At 42.2% G+C, this 25292-nt stretch overlaps 1 protein-coding gene and 2 long non-coding RNA genes across 4 annotated transcripts in view; 2 read left to right on the top strand and 1 right to left on the bottom strand.

Moving 5' to 3' along the window:
- The first annotated feature begins 3542 nt into the window (after positions 1–3542).
- LOC106696913 overlaps positions 3543–25292 on the top strand; it is a 91750-nt gene continuing 70000 nt past the window's right edge. The window contains exons 1-3 of one of the 2 annotated variants that reach the window (XR_001347899.2): positions 3543–3675; positions 13868–13991; positions 14483–14919. This is a non-coding gene — a long non-coding RNA (uncharacterized LOC106696913). Of the gene's footprint in view, positions 3676–13867; positions 13992–14482; positions 14920–25292 lie in introns of those variants that run through there. The other variant, XR_002828828.1, reaches the window with a different exon arrangement.
- Positions 4867–5668, bottom strand: LOC111825645. Its single transcript, XM_023752590.1, has one exon. It carries the CDS (start codon positions 5482–5484, stop codon positions 4867–4869), a length of 618 nt encoding a protein of 205 aa, XP_023608358.1. The 5' UTR covers positions 5485–5668.
- LOC111825646 lies at positions 23287–24763 on the top strand. Its single transcript, XR_002828829.1, has 2 exons — positions 23287–23484; positions 24093–24763. It is a non-coding gene; the product is annotated as an uncharacterized LOC111825646 (long non-coding RNA).

Genomic DNA, 25292 nt, shown 5'->3' with positions numbered 1-25292 from the left:
GACCTGAACATGGATTACCCCAAACCTTTGCATCCCCCAGTGAGCTCTGATTTCTAAGATCATCTGACAGTTAATGGAAAAGTTTAACTTGGATCTGTCAACTACTTTGAAAACCCCATGTTTCCTTTGCTAACAATATTTGGGGACCCTGCTCCTTGGCTGTTCTTTGAATCCTTGTCAGTCAAGCATCTAACGTGTTTCTTTACCTATCACCCAGTTTTGTTTAAAGAGTCTCAAGAATAGTCTTACTTGGTTAATAGTAATAATGTGTTTCTATTTGTTGAGGACAATTTTGTGATAAGGTTGTGTTAGACTTAAAAATTAGTGAATTAATTCCTCTTTGTTGTGTTGCTTTTGTTATTGAAAATAAATGGAACTTTGTATTTGAGTGTCCAATAAGTGTTTGATTATATTCACAAAAATTTCCTATCTAATAATAGACAAACATGGTAATTAACCATACCTCCGCTATGCTTCCCATTGGCTAATCAGGGTGATATGCAAATTAACTGCCAACCAAGATGGTGGCCGGCAGCCATGCAGCTGAAGCGAACATGAGGCTTGGTTGCCCCGGCGATGGAGGAAGCCAAGGTTCCCCGCCTGCCGCGGCACGGCTCTGAGCTCTGAAAGCAACAGCTCCGTAAGCAACAGAGTTTCAATTATAGAAGCTAAACAAACCCCAGATACCTGCTTTCAGCCAGCCGGCCTCGGAGCTGGAGCCGCAACAAAGTTTCAATTACAGAAGGTAAATAAATCCCAGAATAAAAAAAAAAGAAAAAAAGGAGACTGGGAGCTTCAGTTGCAGGTTTGGCCCATCTGAAAACAGCCCTCAGCCCCTCATCCAGACTGCCCAGGCACCCCAGTGGGGACCCCCACCTTGAAGGGGGTGCAGACAGCCTGAAAACAGCCATCAGCCCCTCATCCAGGCTGGCCAGGCACCCAAGTGGGTACCCCCACCCTAAAAGGGGTGCGGGCAGCCTGAAAACAGCCATCAGCCCCTCATTCAGGCTGGCCACGTACCCAAGCGGGACACCCACCCTGATCCGGGACACCCTTCAGGGCAAACCAGCCGGCCCCCACCCGTGCACCAGGCCTCTATCCTATATAGTAAAAGGTAATATGCAAACAGACCCTAACAGCAGAAAGACTGGGAATGACTGGTCACTATGACACACACTGACCACCAGGGGGCAGACGCTCAATGCAGGAGCTGCCCTCTGGTGGTCAGTGAGCTCCCACATGGAGGAGCTCTGCTCAGCCACAAGCCAGGCTGATGGCTGCCAGTACAGCGGTGGTGATGGGAGCCTCTCCTGCCTCAGCAGCACTAAGGATGTCTGACTGCAGCTTAGGTCTGCTTCCCGCTGGCAAGTGGATATCCCCCGAGGGCTGCCGGGCTGCCAGAAGGATGTCTGATTGCCAGCTTAGGCCCAATCCCCTGGGGAGCAGGCCTCAGCCAGCAGATGGTCATCCCCTGAGGGGCCCCAGACTGTGAGAGGGCACAGGCCGGGCTGAGGGACCTCCCCACCCCAAGTGCACAAATTTTTGTGCACCGGGCCTCTGGTTTAGGTATAAAAACCATAAAGGAACTGACCTTTTTGCTTATTTATTTATTTATTTTAAATTGTTTTATTGCTTAAAGTATTACAAAAAGTATTACATATGTCTCCTTTTTTTCCCCGCCCTTAACTATCCCCTGGCCTCCCCTACCCCCCAGTGTCTTATGTCCATTGGTTATGCTTATATGCATGCATACAAGTCCTTCAGTTGATCTCTCACCCCCCCTCTCGCCCCCCAACCCTCCCTGGCCTTCCCATTGTAGTTTGACAGTCTGTTCGAGGCTGCTCTGCCTCTGTATCTATTTTTGTTCATAAGTTTATGATGGTCTTTATTATCCATAAATGAGTGAGATCATGTGGTATTTTTGCTTCATTGACTGGCTTATTTCACTTAGCATAATGCTCTCCAGTTCCATCCATGCTGTTGCAAATGGTAAGAATTCCTTCTTTTTTACAGCAGCATAGTATTCCATCGTGTAGATGTACCACAGTTTTCTAATCCATTCATCTACTGATGAGCACTTAGGCTGTTTCCAGATCTTAGCTATGGTGAATTGTGCTGATATGAACATCTGGGTGCACATATCCTTTCTGATTGGTGTTTCTGTTTTCTTGGGATATATTCCTAGAAGTGGGATCACGGGGTCAAATGGGAGTTCCATTTTTAGTTTTTTGAGGAAACTCCATACTGTCTTCCATAGTGGCTGCACCAGTCTGCATTCCCACCAGCAGTGCAGGAGTGTTCCTTTTTCTTTTTTTTTTATAATATATTTTATTGATTTTTTACAGAGAGGAAGGGAGAGAGATAGAGAGTCAGAAACATCGATGAGAGAGAAACATCGATCAGCTGCCTCCTGCACATCTCCCACTGGGGATGTGCCCACAACCCAGGTACATGCCCTTGACCGGAATCGAACCTGGGACCTTTCAGTCCGCAGGCCGATGCTCTGTCCACTGAGCCAAACCGGTTTCGGCAGGAGTGTTCCTTTTTCTCCACATCCTCTCCAGCACTGGTCGTTTGTTGATTTGTTGGTGATAGCCATCCTGACAGGTGTGAGATGGTACCTCATTGTTGTTTTGATTTGCATTTCTCAGATGATTAGTGACTTTGAGCATGTTTTCTCGGCTTTCTGAATGTCCTCTTTTGAAAAGTGTCTATTTAGGTCCTTTGCCCATTTTTTGATTGGATTGTTTATCTTCCTTTTGTTAAGTAGTATGAGTTCCCTATAAATGTTGGAGATTAAACCCTTATCGGTGATAACATTGGCAAATATGTTCTCCCATGCAGTGGGCTTTCTTGTTGTTTTGTTGATAGTTTCTTTTGCTGTGCAGAAGCTTTTTATTTTGATGTAGTCCCATTTGTTTATTTTCTCTTTAGTTTCCAATCCCCTAAGAGCTGTATCGGTGAAGAAATTGCTTCGGCATATGTCTGAGATTTTGTTGCCTTTGGATTCCTCTAGTATTTTTATGATTTCCCGTTGTACATTTAAGTCCTTTATCCATTTTGAGTTTATTTTTGTGTATGGTGTAAGTTGGTGGTCTAGTTTCATTTTTTTGCATGTATCTGTCCAATTTTCCCAACACCATTTATTGAAGAGACTATCTTGACTTCATTGTATGTTCTTGCCTCCTTTGTCAAATATTAATTGAGCATATTGGTTCGGGTCGATTTCTGGGGTCTCTAGTCTATTCCATTGATCTATATGTCTGTTCTTGAGCCAGTACCAGGAAGTTTTGAGAACAGTGGCTTTGTAATACAGCTTGATATCTAGCATTGAGATCCCACCTACTTTGTTCTTTCTCAGGATCGCTGCAGCTATTTGGGGTCTTTTTTTATTCCAGATGAATTTTTGGAGAGTTCGTTCTAGGTCTGTGAAATATGCCGTTGGTATTTTAATGGGAAGTGCGTTGAATTTATAGATTGCTTTGGGTATTATTATTATTTTTGCTTATTATTTAGATAATCAATAAAGTACTTCCATTTTAGAATTATTAGGTCATGAGCAAAATGGATGGAGCAAAGAGATCTGTGTTAAGACTGTGAAAGATGGCAAAATAGTGTGAACTGCTGAGAGCCACAGGGGAGAGAAGCCAATCTGAAACAATCAGGAACTATCAGGTGTGTAACAGGAGGTATGAGTATCTCACCCATATCCCCATGCCCACAACAGAGTAGAACTATTATTTGGGTTTCCAAGTGGTTTCTCCTGCCCTTTCATTAGTCTGGTCCTGAACAGGATGAGTTCATAGTTTATTATTTTTAAAAAATATATTTTTATTGATTTCAGAGAGGAAGGGAGAGGGAGAGAGAGAAATACTAATGATGAGAGAGAATCATTGATTGGCTGCTTCCTGCACGCCCCCTACTAGGGATCGAGCCTGCAACCCCGGGCATGTGCCCTTGACCGGAATCGAGCCCAGGACCCTTTGGTCTGCAGGCTGATGCTCTATCTACTGAGCCAAACCAGCTAGGGCTTGTTTACCGTCCTTTAAATTACACTGATCCTGCCTCCAAAGAAAGGAGGCCTGGACCAGGTTCCATGAGAATGATGTTGTCTTCCTTCTCCTGAAAGTGAGCTTTGCATTACGTGGAAAAGAGCCTGAAAATGTTCACTGAGGCACAACTGGAATCCTTGAGTGTCCTTTTCATGTGGAAACAGTACTCAGAAAAGTTTGTACCTTTCCCTGAAAATTTGGGGATTGCAGGAGTTGACCTAAAGCAGTGATGGCGAACCTTTTGAACTCGGCGTGTCAGCATTTTGAAAAACCCTAACTTAACTCTGGTGCCGTGTCACATATAGACATTTTTTGATCTTTGCAACCATAGTGAAACAAAGATGTATATTTTTGATATTTATTTTATATATTTAAATGCCATTTAACAAAGAAAAATTAACCAAAAAAATGAGTTCACGTGTCACCTCTGACACGCGTGTCATAGGTTCGCCATCACTGACCTAAAGACTTGAGGTTTTGCCCTAGCTTGTTTGACTCAGTGGATAAAATGTCTGCCCTTGGAGTGAAGGGTCCCAGGTTCAATACCGGTCAAGGGCTGGTACCTCATACCTCGGTTGCAGGCTCAATCCCCAGCCCTGGTTGGGGTGTGTATGGGAGGCAACCAATCGATGTGTCTTTCTCTCTCTGTCTCTCCCTCTCCCTTCCACTGTCTCTAAAAATCAATGGAAAAATATCCTTGGGTGAGGAATAACAAAAAAGTAAAGTAAAAAAAGGCTTGAGGCTTCTAAATATTGTTGGTGCAATTAGCCGAGGGAATGAGATGGGTCTCCAGCTGAGCTGTGTGTTGTGTGGCTCAGTGTGTCCCTTCCTGAGGGTCCCATTCTGCAATCAAAGCCTGGCACCACTCATCCCACCATTGCCCAATGTAAGATATGTCCATCTGATCCAGATCCTGTAATTTGTGTTTTTTGTGGTCAGGATGAGGCTGAGAATAGTCCTTCAACTGTAGTGTTCCTGTGGCAGTTTGTTCTTCGCGATTCTGGCATTTTTCTTGGTTTTGGAGCCAGAAAGGATTGTGAGCATTGGAGAGGCCCCCTCCTGGAGTCAGCAGTATTGGCAGGTAGTTTATAAGTGTCCAAGTAGAGGGAGGGTTCTCTCCTCCCTGCCCAGCCTGCATGGGCTGCACCATCATGACAATTGGTCCTTGGCTCACAGAAGGGACAGAGGACACATGGGATGGGAGTAGAGCAGGTAGAGATGTTTGGTTATTGCTGAAAACATTGGAGGAAGGAAAATGAGACCCGCATGAGAGCATGGGCAGGTTGATTTGGTGCTGCTGAACTATCAGATCTCGTGTCCCATTTGGGCCCTCTACCAAGGAATTCACAGGCTTACTTCTGCTCTGCCCTGGGTGAGGAGATCTTTGGTTCTGAAACCACATGTATGGAAGGAAAAGGGGAGACATGGACATGATAAGTTAAGCAATTCTGGCACCATTTCTCATACTGTGTAAAGCAAAGGCGATATTAACATAGGCCCTAATATCAGGATGAAATGTGTTCAGTATGTGTATGTGTGTATGCATATGCATGCGTATATACACAAACATACACATAAATTAAGGTCATAGCACACTCAGCAACAGATGAATTGAAACTGGCTGAAAAGGCATGTGCTCTAGAATCCTCCCTTTAATTACAACATTTTCCCACATTTTTGCTGCTGATCTTATTTTATTTTTAAAAATTATTTGAAACATATTTTTATTGGTTTTAGACAGGAAGGGAGAGGGAGAGAAACATTAATGATAAGAGAGAATCATTGATCAGCTGCCTCTTGCACTCCCCACACTGGAGATTGAGCCTGCAACCTGGGCATGTGCCCTGACTGGGAATCGAACTGTGACCTTCTGGTTCTGGGTTGATGCTCAACCACTGAGCCACGTCAGCCAGATTGCTGGTGATTTTAAATGGACACAACACTGACAATATGATGCAAAAATGCTTCCTTTTGTAGGAATCTGACTTACAATGCCAGGTCTTTACCATCCATTGTCTTTGTCCCTTGATGACTGATAACTCAAGATAGGGCAACCGTTTTCCAGCAATCTTTGAGGGGCAATATCATAGGAGGTATTTAGCGCCACAGACATAGAACTTACTTGAATTCTTGATTCCTGAATGCCTGTTCGTTCAGCCAATATTATCCTGGTTGCAGTATTAGGTAATTGGTTTCTGTCAAAGACTTGAATTAGGATGTTTGATTGAGAACTTGTGATGGATGTCTGGCCTTTACTGGCAGCTTCTAGGACAGTTTTCACATTTGATCTGGAAACTCAAGTTTGAGAAGACCATGTTGACTATACTTACTCTCTCTGAATCCCCCTGAGGTGACACCAGGCTTAGAGGAGCAGGGCCAAAAGGCCCAGAGATTTGCTTGCTGAGAACTTGCCTGTCCCAGCCAACTGCCGGACCATGCTTATATTTCTGACTCTAGGGTTCCTAGAACAAGCTGTAACTAGGTCCTAAGATAAGGACATTTTGTGGAGAATTTGAACACAACATGCGGAATCGTTTTTGCTCTCAATGGGACCCACTGAAGAAATTCCTTTGGATCTGTGGATTCTTACCTTGAGTCCAAGGCTGATGCTGGTGCTGCTCCTGAGTGTGGTCTTTTCCTGAGGACGGTTCAATTCCCAATGCTCTCAGTTTTGCTCTCTGGTTTTTAAACCAAATCTAAGTAGGAAAAGACATGAAATTCATGTAACCCAATCCATGTTAGTGCAAATATCAATGCAGTTAAAATGATTTGATCAACTGCCATTGGGATAATAATCATAAGAAGAAGGTGATGTATTATCCTGAGAATGATGTAACTATTAGCATACAATTCAGGCAGCACACAATCTCAACTCAAATTAACATTTCCTTTATGGTCATCCTCATAGTATCCAAAGTAGATCTCCCTGATTTAAAAGACACTGTTAGTTCTCTCAAAGGAGATCAGTATTTCTCTCCTCCGATCTCTTGCTCTTACAGCAGGTCTTCAGTGTTTAAATGTCTTCTTGGCCCCCATCATCTCTTCATAAGCAATACTCAATACATATGGATGTGATCTTAGAAAATAATTTAACTGGGAAATAGAATTAGCTATAGTTAAGAGCTGGACTAACACATGTCCACATTGCCTCTTACTTATTTTATCCCATACTCAGCAATAGGTAAGGAGACTCCAAGAGACTCTGTTCACCTCACTGTGAAACTACTGTCACTAACATAAAAAGTGATCTCTTGCCCAACTGGTATGGCTCCATGGTTGAGCACCAAACCATGAACCAAGAAGTCGCTCATCAGGGCACATGCCCAGGTTGCAGGCTCAATCCCCAATAGGGGAAGTGCAGGGGACAGATAATGGATGATGTCTCTATCAACCCTTCCCCCTTTCTCTCTTTCTAAAATCAATAAAAACATTCTTTTAAAAAGGTGAACTCTTCGCTCATTTCTTTTTTTTAAATAAATCTTTATTGTTCAGATTATTACAATTGTTCCTTTTTCCCCCCATAGCTGCCCTCCACCCAGTTCCCACCTCACCCTCTGCCCTTACCCCCCCACTGTCCTCATCCATAGGTGTACGATTTTTGCCCAGTCTCTTCCCACCCCCCCACACCCCTTTCCCCCCTGAGAATTGTCAGTCCACTCCCTTTCTATGCCCCTGATTCTATTATATTCACCAGTTTACTCTGTTCATCAGATTTTTTATTCACTTGATTTTTAGATTCACTTGTTGATTGATACGTATTTATTGTTCATAATTTTTATCTTTACCTTTTTCTTCTTCCTCTTCTTAAAGAATACCTTTCAGCAATTCATATAATACTGGTTTGGTGGTGATGAACTTCTTTAGCTTTTTCTTATCAGTAAAGCTCTTTATCTGACCTTCAATTCTGAATGATAGCTTTGCTGGATAAAGTAATCTTGGTTGTAGGTTCTTGCTATTCATCACTTTGAATATTTCTTGCCACTCCCTTCTGGCCTGCATAGTTTCTGTTGAGAAATCAGCTGACAGTCGTATGGGTACTCCCTTGTAGGTAACTGACTTTTTTTCTCTTGCTGCTTTTAAGATTTTCTTTTTGTCTTTTGCCCTTGGCATTTTAATTATGATGTGTCTTGGTGTGGTCCTCTTTGGATTCCTTTTGTTTGGGGTTCTCTGTGCTTCCTGGACTTGTAAGTCTATTTCTTTTACCAGGAAGGGGAAGTTTTCTGTCATTATTTCTTCAAATAGGTTTTCAATATCTTGCTCTCTTCTTCTGGCACTCCTATAATTCGATATTGGGACACTTGAAGTTGTCCCAGAGGCTCCTTACACTATCTTGATACTTTTGGATTCTTTTTGCTTTTCCGATTGGGTGTTTTTTACTTCTTCGTATTTCAAATCTTTGACTTGATTCTTGGGATCCTCTTGTCTGCTGTTGGATCTCTGTATATTATTCTTTATTTCAGTCAGTATATGCTTAATTTCTAGTTGGTCCTTTTTCATATCCTCGAGGGTCTCACTAAATTTATCGGCGGTTTCTAGAAAATTCTTGAAAAACCTTATAACTGTGGTTTTGAACTCTGTATCCAGTAGTTTGCTTTCCTCCATTTCTGTCATTTATGATCTGTTTCTTTGTCTCCGCATTTTTTATGCTTCCCTGTGTTGATAGAGTGGCTTTCTGTGCTAGGTGTCCTATAGGGCCCAGTGGCTCAGCCTCCCCAATTACCTGAGGTGGACACTCTTGGTGCACCCCTTTGTGGGCTGTATGCACGGTCTTGTTGTAGTTAAGCCTTGATTGTTGTAGGTATCACTGGGAGGAATTGACCTCCAGGCCAATTGGCTGTGAGAATCAGCTGTGTCTATAGTGGGAGAACTTCTGTGCTGGAGACACCCTTCTGGGGCAAGACTTGCTTCAGTGGGGCTTTGGTGCTCACTGAGTCTACCCCCTGAGTGTGTCTCTTATGGATCTGGGGAGTTGTAATCTGGATGGTCCCAATCTGACCACTGGGTACACAGGCTCTTGAATCTCTAAGGAGGTGTTAATTTAGCCTCTGCCTGAGGCTACCCAGCAGGAGGTACGGAGAGATCTGCAGGTTCCTCTTCCTTGTTTGGGTTTTGGAGGTGCCCAGATGAGGCCCAGCTGTGAAGCAATGCAAGCTGCTGTGGGGCTTTGGGCCTTCTTTTGGATGTTCTGAGTCTTTCTGACTCAGCTGCAGTTTGTTAGGTAATTTTAAATCTCAAAGGGCCAGCCCATTCATATGCAAAAGCCTCTGCACACAGCTTGGGTGGGATGGGGTCTCGGGAATTACAGGGCGGAGCAAACAGCTATGGCTGATCCTCAGTCCTACCCTAAGAGGTCCCGCGTCTCAGTGTCCTGGTAATCGCTGCAAGCACCTCTGAGAGAAAGCTGCCCTCGAGTTCCGCCCGTTGCCAGACAGTCCAGTTTCTCCCCGTATGAGTCTGGGTCCCCAGAGACTCGCCCGGAACTGGAGTCAGGGCCGTCGGGAGCTTGTGCCTCCCTCCCAATTGAAAAAGACACCGGCATCCTCCGTTGCCAACCCCTTTCTGCGCGCACTCAAGCCTCCATACCTCTGCACTTTACTTCAGCACCCCCTCTGAGTCTCAATGTGCGTTTCTCTTTCCTTCTAGTTGTAGAATTTCCACTCAGCCAGCCTTCCTGTGGTTCTGGATGATGTCAGTTTTGTCTTTTAGTTGTATTTTTGAAGTGGTTGTGCGAGGCAGCAATTTCAGGTGTTTACCTGTGCCGCCATCTTGGTTTTCTCCCCTTTGCTCATTTCTTCATTACTGGAGTCAGAATGCTGAATGTTTTACTTTTATAATTAGACTAGAGGCCCGGTGCACGGATTTGTGCACCAGTAGGGGAGGGGGGGCGTCCCTCAACCTGGCCTGTGGGGATCAGGCAGAAACTGGCTCTCTGACATCCTTCGAGGGGTCCTGGATTTCGAGAGGGTGCAGACCAGGCCTAGGGACCCCAGTGGTGCACGATCGATCAGGGCCAGGGAGGGACTGTGTAAGGGCTCCAGGGTATGTCTGGCTCGTCTCACCCAGTCCCGATTGGCTGCACCCCAGCAGCAAGCTAACCTACCGGTCAGAGGGTCTGCCCCCTGGTGGTCAGTGCACATCATAATGACTGGTCGAACAGTTGAATGGTTGGACACTTAGCATATTAGGCTTTTATATATATAGATAATTTGTGATAAGAGTTAGACTATTAATGACCACCAATAGCCAAGGAACCACTCTTAAACCCAGGCGTTACGCTAAAAGGTTATATCTGTTCTCTAAATTAATTACTAAAAACATTTTTAAATACATTTTAACACCTTTCGTACCGCTCACGAGTTTTCTCGTTTTTCACGCCCATGGAAAAAGCGAATCTAGATACTTATGTAAATTTTGTTTGGTCCCTCTTCATAGAGGAAAATGTTTTATGCAGTACCATACGTTAAAAAAGTACTAGGAACTTTAATTGTTTAATTGTTTTTGTAAATAAAAATGTTATAATTATTGAAAAACGACACCTAAAGTGCATTATGATGATTTAAATAACGTGCAGTTTGCCCGAAAACGTGCGGTCCCCGGCATATGTCTTAGAGATTTCTATGCGGTACGAAAGGTGTTAAGCACAGGTGGCACCTGGAAACTAATGAATAAATCAGTGAACACTATGGTAGAGCCAACCTCATCCTACATTGTTTTTTGGACTTGCCATCTTCCACATCAGCTCAAATGGGCCCAGTATCTGTCATTCAGCTATGATCACCAGATATTGCCATAGGATGAGATTTGAGTAAACTGTCCCACACCCAGAACAAATGCATGAAGAGTAAAATTTCTTTTTCCCAGCATCTCATCAGACTGAGAACCTTATAACTAAATCTGAACTCATTATTTTCCTTAGAGGTTGTCAACCTGTAGGTTGCGACCCCTTTGGTGGTCAAATGACCCTTTCACAGGGGTTGCCTAAGACCATCCTGCATATCAGATATTTACATTATGATTCATAACAGTAGCAACATTACAGTTATGAAGTAGCAGTGAAAATAATTTTATGGTTGGGTCACAACAGGAGGAACTGTATTTAAAGGGCCAGAAGGTTGAGAACTACTGCTCCAAAAGCATATTTCAATCGTCTTCATTGTTTTAAATACTGTTTCATCTGGTATAATTGTATTATTTACAGCTATCTTCTTGCTGACTGAAAAAATCCAACTTATTTTCAGTTTTACATCAGTAGTTCTATTCAAAATAACACAATATAGGATTTTACTTCATATACTCCTGTTTATGAACCACATTTAAGATACTAATTTAGCCCTAACTGGTTTGGCTCAGTGGATATAGCATCAGCCTGCAGACTAAAGGGTCCTGGGTTCAATTCCAGTCAAAGGCACATGCCCGGATTGTGGGCACCACCCCCAGTGGGGGGAATGCAGGAGGCAGCCAATCAATGATTCTCTCTCATCATTGATGTTTCTCTCTCTCTCCCTCTCACTTCCTCTCTGAAATCAATAAAAATATATTTTAAAAAACATAAAATATATATATTAATTTAAAAAAAGAAAAACCTGGTCTGAAAATTGGGAGTTAAATAAGTTCTTGCCCCAGTTTCCTAATTATGTAATAACTAGTAGCCCGATGCATGAAATTCATGCACATTAAAAGGGAATTAATTGTCCTAACCGGTTTGGCTCAGTGGATAGAGCATCGGCCTGCGGACTCAAGGGTCCCAGGTTTGATTCCGGTCAAGGGCATGTACCTTGGTTGCGGGCACATCCCCAGTGGGCAGTGTGCAGGAGGCAGCTGATCGATGTTTCCCTCTTATTGATGTTTCTAACTATCTCTCTCCCTTTCTCTCTGTAAAAACTCAATAAAATGTATTTTTTTTAAAAAGGAAATTAATTAGCAGAGATATTTTAACATTGCTATTTGCCCTTTCTCTATAATAGAAATGTGAGAGATGAAAGGAAATTAGTAAAATGTATTGAAAATAATATATAAATGTATTAATAAGTAAACAGTAACAAAAGGATATAACAACAACAGAGGCAAAAACATGATATAAAAACAACAGTGATGCAAACAATGACTGATAAAATGATTAAACTTATTCTAATATCTCCCTGTACACCACATTAAGAGTGAAAACACTTTCAGAGTGCTTGACTAATTTCCCTTGTGATGAAGTACTTAGAACTTTAACTGTAACATCACATGCTCTTCAAACTCGAGAGAAAGCAACATATAACTGACCATGTGCAAAAATGGTTTCAGGTAGGAACATCCCTACTCTGTCTAGAGTTTGTCCTTGTGATTTATTAATAGTCATCACAAATGCTGGCATCACGGGAAACCGTCGTCGAATCAATTTAAATGGGAGGCCAGTGTCAGATGGGGACAAGTTAATTCTTGGAATCAGAACAGCCTCTCCCTCTGCAGATCCTGTTAGATCATAATCTTTTGATAATAAATCTGGTACCATTACAAAGACTCCATTTACTATTGAGATTTCTCAATAGCATGATGATTGCACCCACTTTCAATTTTAATTTATGACACAGCATTCCCGAAGGAGTAATACTATTCAGAAATTCGATGGGGAAATTTTCCTTTGTTTCTTTGTTATGGAATGGGGCCACAACATTAGTAACAAAGAAACAGAATTAAAACTTTATTGTGGGGAGCCGCTACAGTGTTTTGGACAGGTTCAAGCCTTGGACTGATGAGAGGGCAGTCCTCTCATTGCCACGTGCAAGTCCCAGCTTGGAGGGCAGGGCCCTCCCAGCACAATTATAGCCAACACCTGTAGTTGTAAGCTTGAACCTATGGTCGGAACACGTGGCCCCATGTGCCTGAGTGATGTGGGTTTGATAGAGTTCAGGTGCATGTAGTTGGGTAGGATTGAAACCCAGGAGAATGTTTGTAAACATCTTGGTCACACCCTTACTTTGCCTCTAGCATCTGCTATAAAATAAAGGCATGGCTGTGGGCGTGGTCGCTGTCTCTCAGAGAAGCAGCAATCCACCCAGACCTGGAGGCTTCATTCTCTTGTGGGTCTTTTCTAAGCCTCCATGCTCCCAGGGCAGGTTCCTGCCTCAAACTCTGTCCTTACAGGAAACAGCTTGGGGGTGGGTGCAGCCGTTGCCAAGACAACCCCTGTAGGGCTGACTTCCTTCCTCTTGGTTGCTGTTCATCTGTATGTGAGGAACACCACCCATGGTTTTTATATAAGTAGATAATTATTCTGCAGTATATATTCTAATATTTAATACCATATCGCTATCATAGTGATCTAATTTATTATATTTGCTAAAATTGATTTTAAGTCTCTCCTATGAGAGAACCTACATTAATATATTCTTCTGTCAATGAATTGTTTCCCCCATTGGTAAAAAATATAAACAGAGTTCTTGTGCCTTTTATTTTGTTTTAAAAGTTATGTAACAGGAATAACCTTCTGGGAAGCATACCAGACATAAGAGATTTGCCTGACAGTGCTGAGCCCACCTTTTTTCTTCACCTTGACTCTGATAGATAATGAATTAGGAAGCTAGTGCTTACCAGAATCTTTTTCTCCGGAACGCCAATCTCCTTGGCCAACTGTAACTTAGTAGCTTTATTAAGGTAGGGGTTTTGTTTAAACTGTTTCAGAAGGATATCCTTTTGATTCTTGTTGAAAACGATGCCTTGCCAGGTTCTTTTCTGTAGTTCGCCTGATGAAGAGAAAATGGGGAGAGAAATATGAAGGATATGCTTATGTATTAAAAACTGTGTGAGCATATGTCTTATGTTTATTTCAGGTTGAAAGCTCGTATGTCCAATGATTACAGTGGAACCCCTGTTCTGGAACTTACTTCATTCTGGAAGGCTATTTGAGAAGCAATTTGTTCGAAAACCAAATCATTCTTTCTCATTAGAAATCATGTAAGTTGAATTAATCCATTCAAGATTCCTAAGTGATTCCCTATTTAACCTTTCTTATATACAGTATGTCTAATATCCTGTTTAACCTATAAACAAATACTTCTTTTCTTAAATTTATTAAACCATCCCTACTAGTCTTAAATCACTTTCAGCACTCGTTCCAGGGGTGCAGCATCTTCCCTTTTTCACATATCATTGCCTTAGAAATGCTGTCAACTGCTTTTCGTTTATCCAAAACAACAGTTTTTCTACTTCCTCAATTGACTGTCACCTTTGTTTTGTGAGCACTTTCACAACCTTAGTAGCACCAACGGCACTTGATGGCCTCTTCATGTTTTAAAATTGTGCTAACGATCCATTTCACTAGCAACAATAGCAAAACAAAACAAAAAAACACCCACGAAGATATTCACAGCACAATTTCCTGAGATTTAAACAACTGGAGTGTTAGGGGTAAACTGACCTGCATTCTCTCCTTTGTTTGGACCTAGATGCTTTTTATAATGCTGATGTGTCAACAGGAAAGGGTTGTCAGATTCAGAATTGAAGTTTTGTTAGAAAGTGGAGACATTTTTTTCGTGAACAACTTCGTAGAGAACTGAATTTTCAAGAACTAAATTGTTCGAGATGGGAGACTACTTTCAAGAGCTAAGGTTTGACTGTATTCTTTATTTTTTCTTTAGGAATAGAGTTATAGTAATGCTAAATTGAAGACATATAGTTTGGATATATATATATGTAAAAAAAAGACAGCCTATGGTCTGAGTTACCAAAGGAAGAAGTTACTGGAAATCCACGCAATTACATGCAAAGAGAATAGCAAGCAATAGGAGCCAGGAAAACTAATGGAAATAAATAACACAAGTAACACATGAAAAAACTTAATAGAATTAATAAAATACACAAAAACTGTTACTTTGTGATAAAAATAAATTTTAGGGAAATTACATATAAAATATTTAGGGATTCCATATATATTTTTCTTCATTTAAAGTGCCAACTTTGCCCTAGCCGTTTGGCTCAGTGGATAGAATGTCAGCCTGTGGCCTGAAGGATTCTGGTCAAGGGCCCATGCCTGGGTTGCAGGCTCAATCCCCAGTAGAGGGCGTGCAGGAGATACTGATCAATGATTCTTTCTCATTGATGTTTCTATCTCTCCCTTTCCTTCCTCTCTGAAATCAATAGAAATATATTTAAAATACAAAAATACATAAAGTGCCAACTTTGCCCTGGCCAGTGTTGCTAACTGGTTAGAGCGTTGGTCCACACACTGAAGGGTCTCAGGCTCAATTCCCGGTCAAGAGCACATATCTGGGCTGCAGGTTTGATCCCCAGCCTCCATGGGGAGGCAACCAGTTGATGTGTCTCCCTCACATTGATGTCTCTTTCCCTCCCTCCCTCTCTCCCATACTCTCTGAAGAGCAATGGAAAAAATATCCTCTGGTGAGGATTAACAAAAAATAAAGTGCCAACTTTAAAACTTTGACAATCCACAGATGGGACTCATGGCTGTCTCTTACTATGTATGTTGCCCAGAAGGTTTTTCCTGTTGTATAACATCTTAAAGGGACAACAAATGGGCCCAGGTTGCCTGTCACTAATTGAGCCAATTAAGCAGAGACAGGATTGAATCACATATGAGTGCTTATTCCAATAATGCCAACAGTATGGGAGAGTAGCAGGTCGTTCATGAAAATCTGCTTTACCCGCCTCCCCCCATAAGCTAGCTGCTTATATTGGGTAAAAAGACAAAGATTACATAGGAAAGTAGGCAAAGGGAATAAGAATGGGATGCAAAAGGAATAAAAATGGGTATTCAGGCATGGGGAAGTAGGCAAAAGGAATAAGAATGGGTAAAATGATACAGATTAGAGGCAATTCGGGCGGGGGTGGGGTGTATTGTTTTGGCAACAAGGTTGTTAATCTTTCCATGATGATAGGCATTTCTTGAAAAAGGAGAATGGACAGCATTCCCAGGTCAACTCCTATGTCCCAGGGAGTACAACTCTCAGCCAGGTTAGAATGTGATTTCTCATCCAGCCAGGTCAGAGGTTGAGCATTGACTTATAAACCAGGAGATCATGGTTCGATTCCCTGTCAGGGCACAAGCCTGTGTTTCGGCTCGATCCCCAGCAGAGGGCATGCAAGAGGCAGCCCATCAATGATTCTTTCTCATCATTGAAGTTTCTAGCTCTCTCCCTCTCCATTCCTTCCTGAAATCTATAAAAAGATATTAAAAAGAAAAATGTGCTTTCTCTAACCAGAACAGAACAATCATGGTTAACAGAGCATGATTCATATTTCTGCCCCTAACATAATGTATCAACATAAAACACCCCAGACTCCAACAATCTTTCTCTAATTGTGACTGAGTTTAACCTTAATAATCTCTGGAAAGAACACAAAGCATGTGGCATTATCAAAGAAGAGAGCAAAAAGCAGATGGCAACTTACCACTTGAAGTGCTGGTCAAACCCATCTTGGGAAGAAGTACCTGGATTCCACAGAGAGGAGAGGGGAACTGAGCAGCTCTCCAAGATCCAGGGTTTATAAATACCCAGTGTGACCCTCCCTTTTCTTAAATGCCCTCCTACTTAATCCCTTAATTAACTATGTAACACATTTAGAAAGAAATTTGAAGCAATCAGATTAAGAGGCAGTACAGATTCTACCAGGCAATTTTACATCTATCATATTTTCCCAAGATATGATTTAGAATTTACATGACTTAGAATCTATGCTCTCTAGTTATACGTGTATACATATATAAACATTTTTTCTCTATAATGTTTTAGAACTCTTGCTTCTTAATTACCTTTTGCTTGACAATATTATTTATATAGATATCCTGACTTCTCTTTGTATTTTTTCTGTTTTCTCAGCTCTTACTGACACATTTCTTTCCATCATTGAGGGTATGGCTTACATGTCTTCTTGGCTAGTGTATACTGCACAGTTATTTTATTAAGAAAACTCACTAATCTAGATGTTGCTGCAAAGGTATTTTGTGGGTTGATTGGATTACAGAAACAGTTGGATTTGATTCTCAATAATCTGGGTGATGCAATCATTGAAAGTCTTAGGAGCAAAGCTTCTTCGTTCCCCAGGGAAAAGAAATCACACCCTTTACAGCAGATTTCTTTCCTGCCAGAGTGTCAGCCTGCCCTTCCACCAGCCTGCCTGAGAAATCTCATTCTCCCCTATCCAGGCTCCACAAGTGTATAAGCCAATTCCTTAAATAAACTAGAGGCATATCATTAGCATATTAAGCTTTGATAGGTTGAATGGCCGACAGGACAACTGGACACTTAGCAGATTAGGCTTTTATTATATAGGATGTCTTGATGTGTGTGTGTGCACGCATATGTGTGTGTGTGTGTGTGTGTGTGTATCTATGTGCCCAAACACGTGTATAATTTCACTATGCAACTTGCATTCAGAACAGTCCTGATTCTGTTTCTGATTGAACATTAAATTATATAGATATTGGTATTGGAGGTGGTTCTATAAGAAGAGAGGGAGCCCTAGCTGGTTTGGCTTGGGGGATAGAGTGTCAGCCTGTGGACTGAAGGGTCCCAATTTCTATTCTGGTCAAGGGCACATGCCCGGGTTGCAAGCTCAATCCCCAGTGGGGGGCATGCAGGAGGCAGCCAATCAATGATTCTCTCTCATCATTGATGTTTCTATCTCTCTTTCCCTCTTCCTTCTCTGAAATCAATAAAAATGTATTTTTTAAAAAAAGAAGAGAGAGAATCAAACCTGTGACCTCTTGGTGCATGGTTCGACACCCAACCACTGAACCACACTGCTGGGCGCTGCTTCACTTTTGATTCTTAGACTTGATAAAGATCAAGATACCACTGAATCTTGATATTCTAAAATCTCAGGCCTCTCTCTGTCTGGATGCTTCAGGAAGATATGTAAGTAGATTTTCCTATGAATCATATTTTATTTCTAATATTCAAATTAAGAAGTTCAAAATAAAATGTAAAATTCTCAAGAATATAAACTTTATGAAATACAATGGAAATGGGTACATATGAAATATAGCTCTTCTCATTTGGTCCTGGGATCCTTTTCAGAACTGTTTCATATGCATATGACCATGACACACCAGCAGTAATTCCCCAGGAATAAGCTGGTTAAGCTACCATGGCTGGACTGCTAAGGATCTGGGAGACAATGGGAGATCCTGGGGTAAATGTTACTGAGGCTAAAACCTAGAAGCTTGACATAAGTAGCCAGAACCTTCATAATGGTATTTGGATTTTAAGATATCCTTGACTACCAACTATTATGTCATATCACATCTTCTTACCTCTAACCTTGCATCCAGCATAGCACACATTTCATTGAGGTTACTGGTTGGGACCTCAGTTCTCGTTGATGCAGAAAAGATTTCAAGGTCAATGAAAATGAAAGTAAAGCAAAGTGGGATTTATTGAAGATACACTCCAAGTGAGGAACGGGACAGTTGAGAGAGACAATGGGCCTGGAACTTTGGGGTTATATGGTTTAAATGAGGGATTTTCTGGGTTAAGACTTTCATTTGCATTTAGGGATGATTGACAGAAAAGGGTTACATAACTATATTTCTTCTGGGCATGCTCTTACCCATAATGCATACAGAAAAACCCATGTGTGTGTGAAAACAGAAATGTAAATTTTATTATAATTGAGGTCACGTCCTTTTCCTCTAAGCTTGCGCCAAGAACATGAACCTGCCCGCTGGCGGTTTGCTGGGTGCTGGACCACACCCATAGAAGGCGGTCTAAAGGTAGTGTTGGTCCCACCCTTGTTCAGGCCCCCAGGGCAGACCCTACCCTCCAGCCGCTCACCTCTAACTTCCTACCTAACAGCTGGGTTCGAGCTGTGAATCCTGTTAGTTCCCCAACCCCCACCTGGGACACCTTTCAGAGTCAATGTGTAGGTTGCCTCCCAATCAACTCCTCAAGGAGTTCAGGAGGGTGAGGCAGCTGTGGCTTCAGGGTTAAATCTGATTCACATTCAAGGCAGGGACAAAATAATCCACAATTCTAAACATTGTAATCCACTGGCCTCCTTTTGAGATGTTGTGTAATTACTTTATATAATGTCAATAAAATCAATAGAAAAAAATCAAAATTATTTTAAAGGAATGTCAAAATAAAATATTTGCTGGTTTCCTGGGTTTATTAGAAGACTTGTTAAAAGTCCAGTGTGTCTCAGTGGTTAGAGTTTTGGCCTTCACACTGAGGGGTCTCCAGTTTGATTCCTGGTCAAGGGCACATACTGGGTTAAGGGTTTGCTTCGGGAGGCAACCAGTCCAATGTGTCTCTCACTTCGATGTTTCTCTCTCTCTCTCTCTCTCTCTCTCTCTCTCTCTCTCTCTCCCTCCCTCCCTCTCTTCTACTCTCTCTGAAAAGCAATGGGAAAAATATCCTCAGGTGAGGATTAACAACAACAAAAATAACAACAAAACAAAACAAATAAATGAAAACCTGTAATTATGCTGCTTGCAAATAGAATAAAATAGAAGCAATTAATTTGGTGCCACGTGGAAATAAACTAGAGGTTTATTATAATTCCTATTTTTGTAGGAAGTATAATCCTATGTGGTTTTCATTTTGGACATTACATAATCACTTATTAGCAATGAAAATAAAATAGAAAAAATTATTTGGGTAGAGAGAAGAAGAGTGTCTTGCTGTGTTTCTGACTATAGTTGTAGACTTACTGGAGTCAATTTAGAGGTGACTCACTTCTGTTTTTAGGCTGTGTGGACAACCTTTCTTTTTTTTTTAGGGGAAAGAGAGGAGAGGGGAGAGAGGTGGAGGAAAGAGGGAGGGAGGAGGGATAAAAGGAGGAAGAGAGGAAGAGAGGGAGAGGGAGGGAGAATGAGGGAAGGAGAGAGAAGAGGAGGGGGAAGGAGGGAGAGGGAGGGGGAAAGAAGGAGAGGGAGGGGGAAGGAGGGAGGGAAAGAGAAGAGGGGGAGGGAAGGAGGAGGAGGGAGGGAGAGGGAGGGAGAAGGTGGAAGGGAGAGAGAAGAGGAGGAGGAGAAGGAGGGAAGGAGGGAGAGAGGGAGAGGGGGAGAGGGAGAGAGAAAGAGCTGGACAACCTTTCTCGTAAAGATACTTCTTGTAGTTGATGAAAGATGGGGAGGAAGTTCGGAGCCATGTAAGGCCCACCATGGAGAAAGTTCTGTGGACCAAAAAGGGGTTCTACAGAAAGTAACCTCACGGGATGATCTGATCATAAATTTGTACCTGGGCAGGTTGTGGTGGGTAGTCATGCCCCAGGCATATAATTTCTTCAGTAAAAGGCTTATCTTTGCCTTAAGCAAGCCCTGTCTATTGTTCTTGTGCATCTAGGTTAACACACCTTTCAAATGCCCCCTTTCAGATCCCTCCTTCTAATATCTGACCAGACTTTCAGACCCATACTACAGTGTGACCACCCTTAAGAGAGCACATAATCGTGTTAACTATCTCATAAGCCAATCCCCGTCTTGCTTTCTCCCACCTTCATGTGCTCTTCCTTAAATTCTTAATTTTAAATGCAGAAAAGAAATTGCAAAACTGTCACTGTCTGGAGCATTTGAGATCTTGCTTCTCAGTTTGGCTCAAACAAACTCTTATAAAATTCTCCACAGGTGTTGGATGTTTCTATAGGTGTTGGATGAACATTCTTAGCTAATTTCTTGCTGAATTTCTAGAATGGGGGATGAGCTGAGAGTCTTCTCTGGATCTACCCCTTAAGCCTCTGAAACATCTGACGTTTGACAAGGCAAGCTGGAGGACCAGAGTATGGGTCAGTGGAATTCCGATACCCTGGTGGTCCTCTCTGGACACTGCCAGAAGTTCTTTTGGCAACACCAAGGACATACAGATATTTTTCAAAACCTTACATTCTTTCTCTTTGGGGTCTCGGGCATGGATTTTCTTTTCTCCTCCACTACCACCTTCTCCTCCTCTTCCCCTTCCTCCTCCTCCTCCTTCTTTTTGTTAATCCTCACCTGAGGATATTTTCCCATTGATTTTTAGGGAGAGTGGACGAGAGAGGGAAAGGCAGAGAGAAACATTGATGTGAGAGAAACGCTTTGATTGGTTGCTTCCTGCATGAGCTCTGACTAGGGCCTGGGCTGGGGAGGAGCCTGCAACCAAGATACATGCCCTTGACCAGAATCAAACCCCGGACCCGTTGGTCCACAGGCCGACACTGTATCGACTGAGGTAAACCAGCTAGCACTGGATTTTATTTTCTTAAGCTGTGGAGATTTTAGAGAGAGAAGAAGGGAAGCTCTTTCAGCCAAGAGTCTCAGCTCATTACCATGAGCTTTGCTCTAAATATGCTTTGAGACTAGGCTTTCAAATTTTCTGGAACGAATTTCAGTTTGTATTTTGTAGGTGTCCAACTTTTCACGTTACTGGCTGGTCTTGATGTCTGGTTTTGAAGAATTTCCCCGTGTTTTTCTTTGCAGGGTATATTCTCTCTAAATCAGGTATCTGGTGAAAATTATATTTTTCCTGATACAGTTCAGGGAGGACTTGAAGCTTCCACTGGAGCTGTGTCACCTCCCTTTCTAACTGTGCCCTTATCTGACTGCAGTGAAACTTTCCCAGTTTGGAGATGCTTCATATGGTCTTTATGGGCATCAATTATTCATGGTCTTCCTTCCAATTAGTATACAATTGTTTATTTATTTATATTAATTATGATGTGTCTGGGCATGGGCCTCCTTGGGTTCTTCTTGCTTGGGATTCTCTGCGCCTCCTGTATTTGTGTGGCTTTTTCCTTTACCAAGTTAGGGAAGTTTTCTGCCATTTTTTCAAACACATTCTCTATCCCTTGCTCACTTTCTGTTCCTTCTGGCATACCTACTATGCAAATATTGTTATGTTTCATGTTGCTCCACAGCACCCTTAAGCTGTCCTACTGTTTTTTAATATTTTTTTCTGTTTTGGTTCTCAGATTGAGTGATTTTTTTTACCCTATCTTCAAATTCACTGATCTGATCCTCGGCTTCCCCTAAATGGCTGTGTATTCCTTCACATGTGTTTTTTATTAGTGCTATTTCACTTTTCATAGTTACTATATCTTTTCTCATGCTGTTGAGCATCTTTGCCATCATTATTCTGAACTCTATGTCTGATAAATTTCTTATCTTCATTTATCTCTTCTGGAGAATTCTCTTTTCTTTCATTTAGGGGTTGTATTTTTGTCTCCCCATTTTGGTTGCCTGTTTGGGTTTGTGACTATGTATTAGGTAGATCTGCTATACCTCTCAATCTCTAGTGCAGGACAGTGTTAAATGCTGTTTCTGACTAATTAGATCAGGGTAAGACCCAAAGCCTTCAGAGATCCACCTTTGCCTGCAGACTGATTGGATTGTCTTGAGTAGCCTCAGGTAATCGTCCACAGGTGGGCTGAGAGGTTTTCCCAACAGGGTGGGTCAATTGCTTCTGCCTGGAGGCTAATTGTTATTTTCAGTCTCTTAATGTCCTCTGCAGCATGAGGAAATGACTCAGCACTGGAAACTAGGGTGTTGGCCTTCTGAGTTCTAATCCTAAAGTCACCAATCTTGGTTTCTGGTCACACAGCTCGAGTCTACTCTGCTATCCCTCTGCTGAAGCTCAAGGTGAGTGGCTGCACACAAAATTTTGTGCATCGGCCCTTTAAGAGGGTACCTGCATTTCCAATGTCTTTCCCTGGCAGACAGTAACCCTGCTGCTTTTCATAGCCAGATGTTATGTGGGCACCTTTTTCAGTTCTGGTGCTATCTGCTGGGGGACCAAGCTTGGGTTTTAGACCCCAGAATTCTCAGTGGCAACCCTCACAGCTGAGATATCCCTCTAGTCTCTGGGAGCCTGGCCAGCCTTATGGTGCCTTTACCCTTCCTACCAGTCTCTATGTGGTCTCCACTTTCCATCCTTGGTTATCAGGATATCCTCCAGCTAGTCTTTAGTTGATTACTCAGGATTTTTTTTTTTTTAATTGTAGGTGTAATTCCAGTTTGGTCCTGGGAGTATGATGTGTAGTATCCACTTACTCCACCGCCCTTTTTCTCTAGGTATTGCATCTTTTAAAAATTCTTGCAGCACACCAGTGTACTGTGACACAGTGATCGAAAATCTTGGTCTATGATATAACTTGACTTCAATTTTGTATATGTTTTATACTTACATTTATTGTTTCAGTACCATTTGTTGAAAGATTATTCTTTCCCTATCAAATGTTGTTGGTACCTTGTGGAAACCAATTGATATGTATGCGTCTATTTCTGCATTCACTCTTCTGTTCTTTTTGGGTTCTTCAGAATACTGAATGGGCCAGCCACAGCGGCTGGGAAAAGTGAATTTCATAACCAGAAGTCAAAGCTGGAGAACAAAGCATGTTAATGCAACCCTGGACCTGATCAAGGGCAGCATGACTTTATATCACCACATATTCATCTATCTTTATACCAATTGTACTGTTTTCATCACCGTAACTTTATATTGTGACTTGAAATCAGGTAGGTTAAGTCCTCTAACTTTGTTCTTCCTTTTCAAAATAGTTTGGATATTATTCATCAGCATTTCCCAGCCTTGGCTCTGTTGACATTTTCTTTCTTTCTTTTTAATATATGATTATTGATTTTAGAGAGGAACAGAGAAGGAGAGAGATAGATAGAAACATCAATGATGAAAGAGAATCATTGATCGGCTGCCTCCTGCACGCCCCTCCAGTGGGGATTGAGCCCGCAATGTGGGCATGTGCCCTTGACCGGAATTGAACCTGGGACCCTTCAGTCTGCAGGTTGACGCTCTATCCACTGAGCCAAATCCTCTAGGGCTCTGTTGACATTTTGTATAGGCTCATTCTTTGTGGGAGCTGTCCTAGATCACAGCATCCTATTCCCTGTCTACCAGATGCCAGTAGCATCCTTCCCCAACATTACAATAACAAATGTCTCTAGAATGTCAGCATCATAGCTACGTATGATATCCCTTGTTTTTTGTCCCCCAACAATAAAAATGTAGTGTTCATCCATGGGCAAAAATGCCGTTAGGGGAGCTGTGAGATCCAGCAACATATGCTAAGGTATGCAGAAGTCTCACCCAACTGTGCATTGGTTAATAGGCAGACTGATGGTGGTCCTGACTATGGACACTACGGTGGCCTGTGAAGCAGCCCCAGCCCCTCTTGGCCACAGTCCAGGAGCCTCTGAAAACACTGATGCGAGAGCCTGTATGGAAGTCCATGTTTCCAGAAGAGAAGTTCCAGCACACCATTGGAATAAAAGAGAAAAGAATTACAGGTTTGGGTGCATTGGAGTGGATAAGAATAGCCTGACTTTACCTTCATCACTCCTTCTCCAAGGCAGCAGTTTAGGGCCAAAAGGGATTTTTTTCAGCCTGTGATTTCTCCCATGGGGGAAAAAGTTGAGCCTGTGAGTGAACACCTGCTTCCCCGGCTGTGTGAGCCGCTGCCAAAGAGGCTCATTTCTGTCTTGCCCCATCCAGGGGACTGAATCATAAGCCAAGTGACTGGGGGGTGGGAAGAGTCTGGGAGAGAGGCAGACAGGACTCTCAGAGGGCATGAAAGGCACTAGGATCATAACTAACCCCATTCCGGACTCCATCTTAAGACCTGCTAGGTATGCCTCACTTGGAGATCCCCCCAACTAGCCCAGGTGCACCCCCCAGTGCTCCTCATGCCTTGGCCATACACACTATTCAGAGCAGTTTTAGGTTTCCAGAAAAATTGAGCATAAAGTATGAAGGGTTTTTATAAACATACAGTTTATAACATATAGTTTCCTCTGTAATTGACATCTTGCATTAGAGTGGGACATTTGTTAAAAATGATGAACAAATATTGATACATGATCAATAATGAGTCCACTAGGCTCCTCTGGGTTCCTCTCTTTGCCCTATGGCCTGGGATCTCTTTCAAGACAGCAATCTGGGGACAATAGTGTTGACCTTGTTTGTTTCCTGTTTCAAAGAACCACTGTCCTTTATTGCCTATTGTCCACTGTCTTGCATACCATTGTGGAATATTTTTTTTGGAGGAAAAATTGGTTCCCTGTTATTCCATCATGGCCAGAAGCGAAGGTCCTATTACTTATCTTTGAAACAGTGATGACAGGATTATTTTGAGTTGCTGTATTTTGAAGTCTACCACTAGGTGGCAGTGTTATATAGCAAAGCTGCTTTTTAGAAAAAGCACAGCACAAAGCATTTCTAGGTTCTTTTAAGAGATACATAAAATTATATATTTGGGGAAGATGGCATCATCCATACTGAATGGGCCAGCCACAGCGGCTGGGAAAAGTGA

This window comes from Myotis lucifugus, unplaced genomic scaffold (genome assembly GCF_000147115.1).
Source record: "Myotis lucifugus unplaced genomic scaffold, Myoluc2.0 scaffold_35, whole genome shotgun sequence".
Classification (NCBI taxonomy): domain Eukaryota; kingdom Metazoa; phylum Chordata; class Mammalia; order Chiroptera; family Vespertilionidae; genus Myotis; species Myotis lucifugus.
The sequence above is the reverse complement of the archived record's forward strand: the minus strand, read 5'-3'. Positions and strand labels throughout refer to the sequence as shown.

Bases quoted from the DNA above. Each gene is read 5' to 3' on its own strand.
- LOC111825645 (XM_023752590.1), bottom strand. From the start codon at position 5,484: ATGTCCATGTCTCCCCTTTTCCTTCCATACATGTGGTTTCAGAACCAA.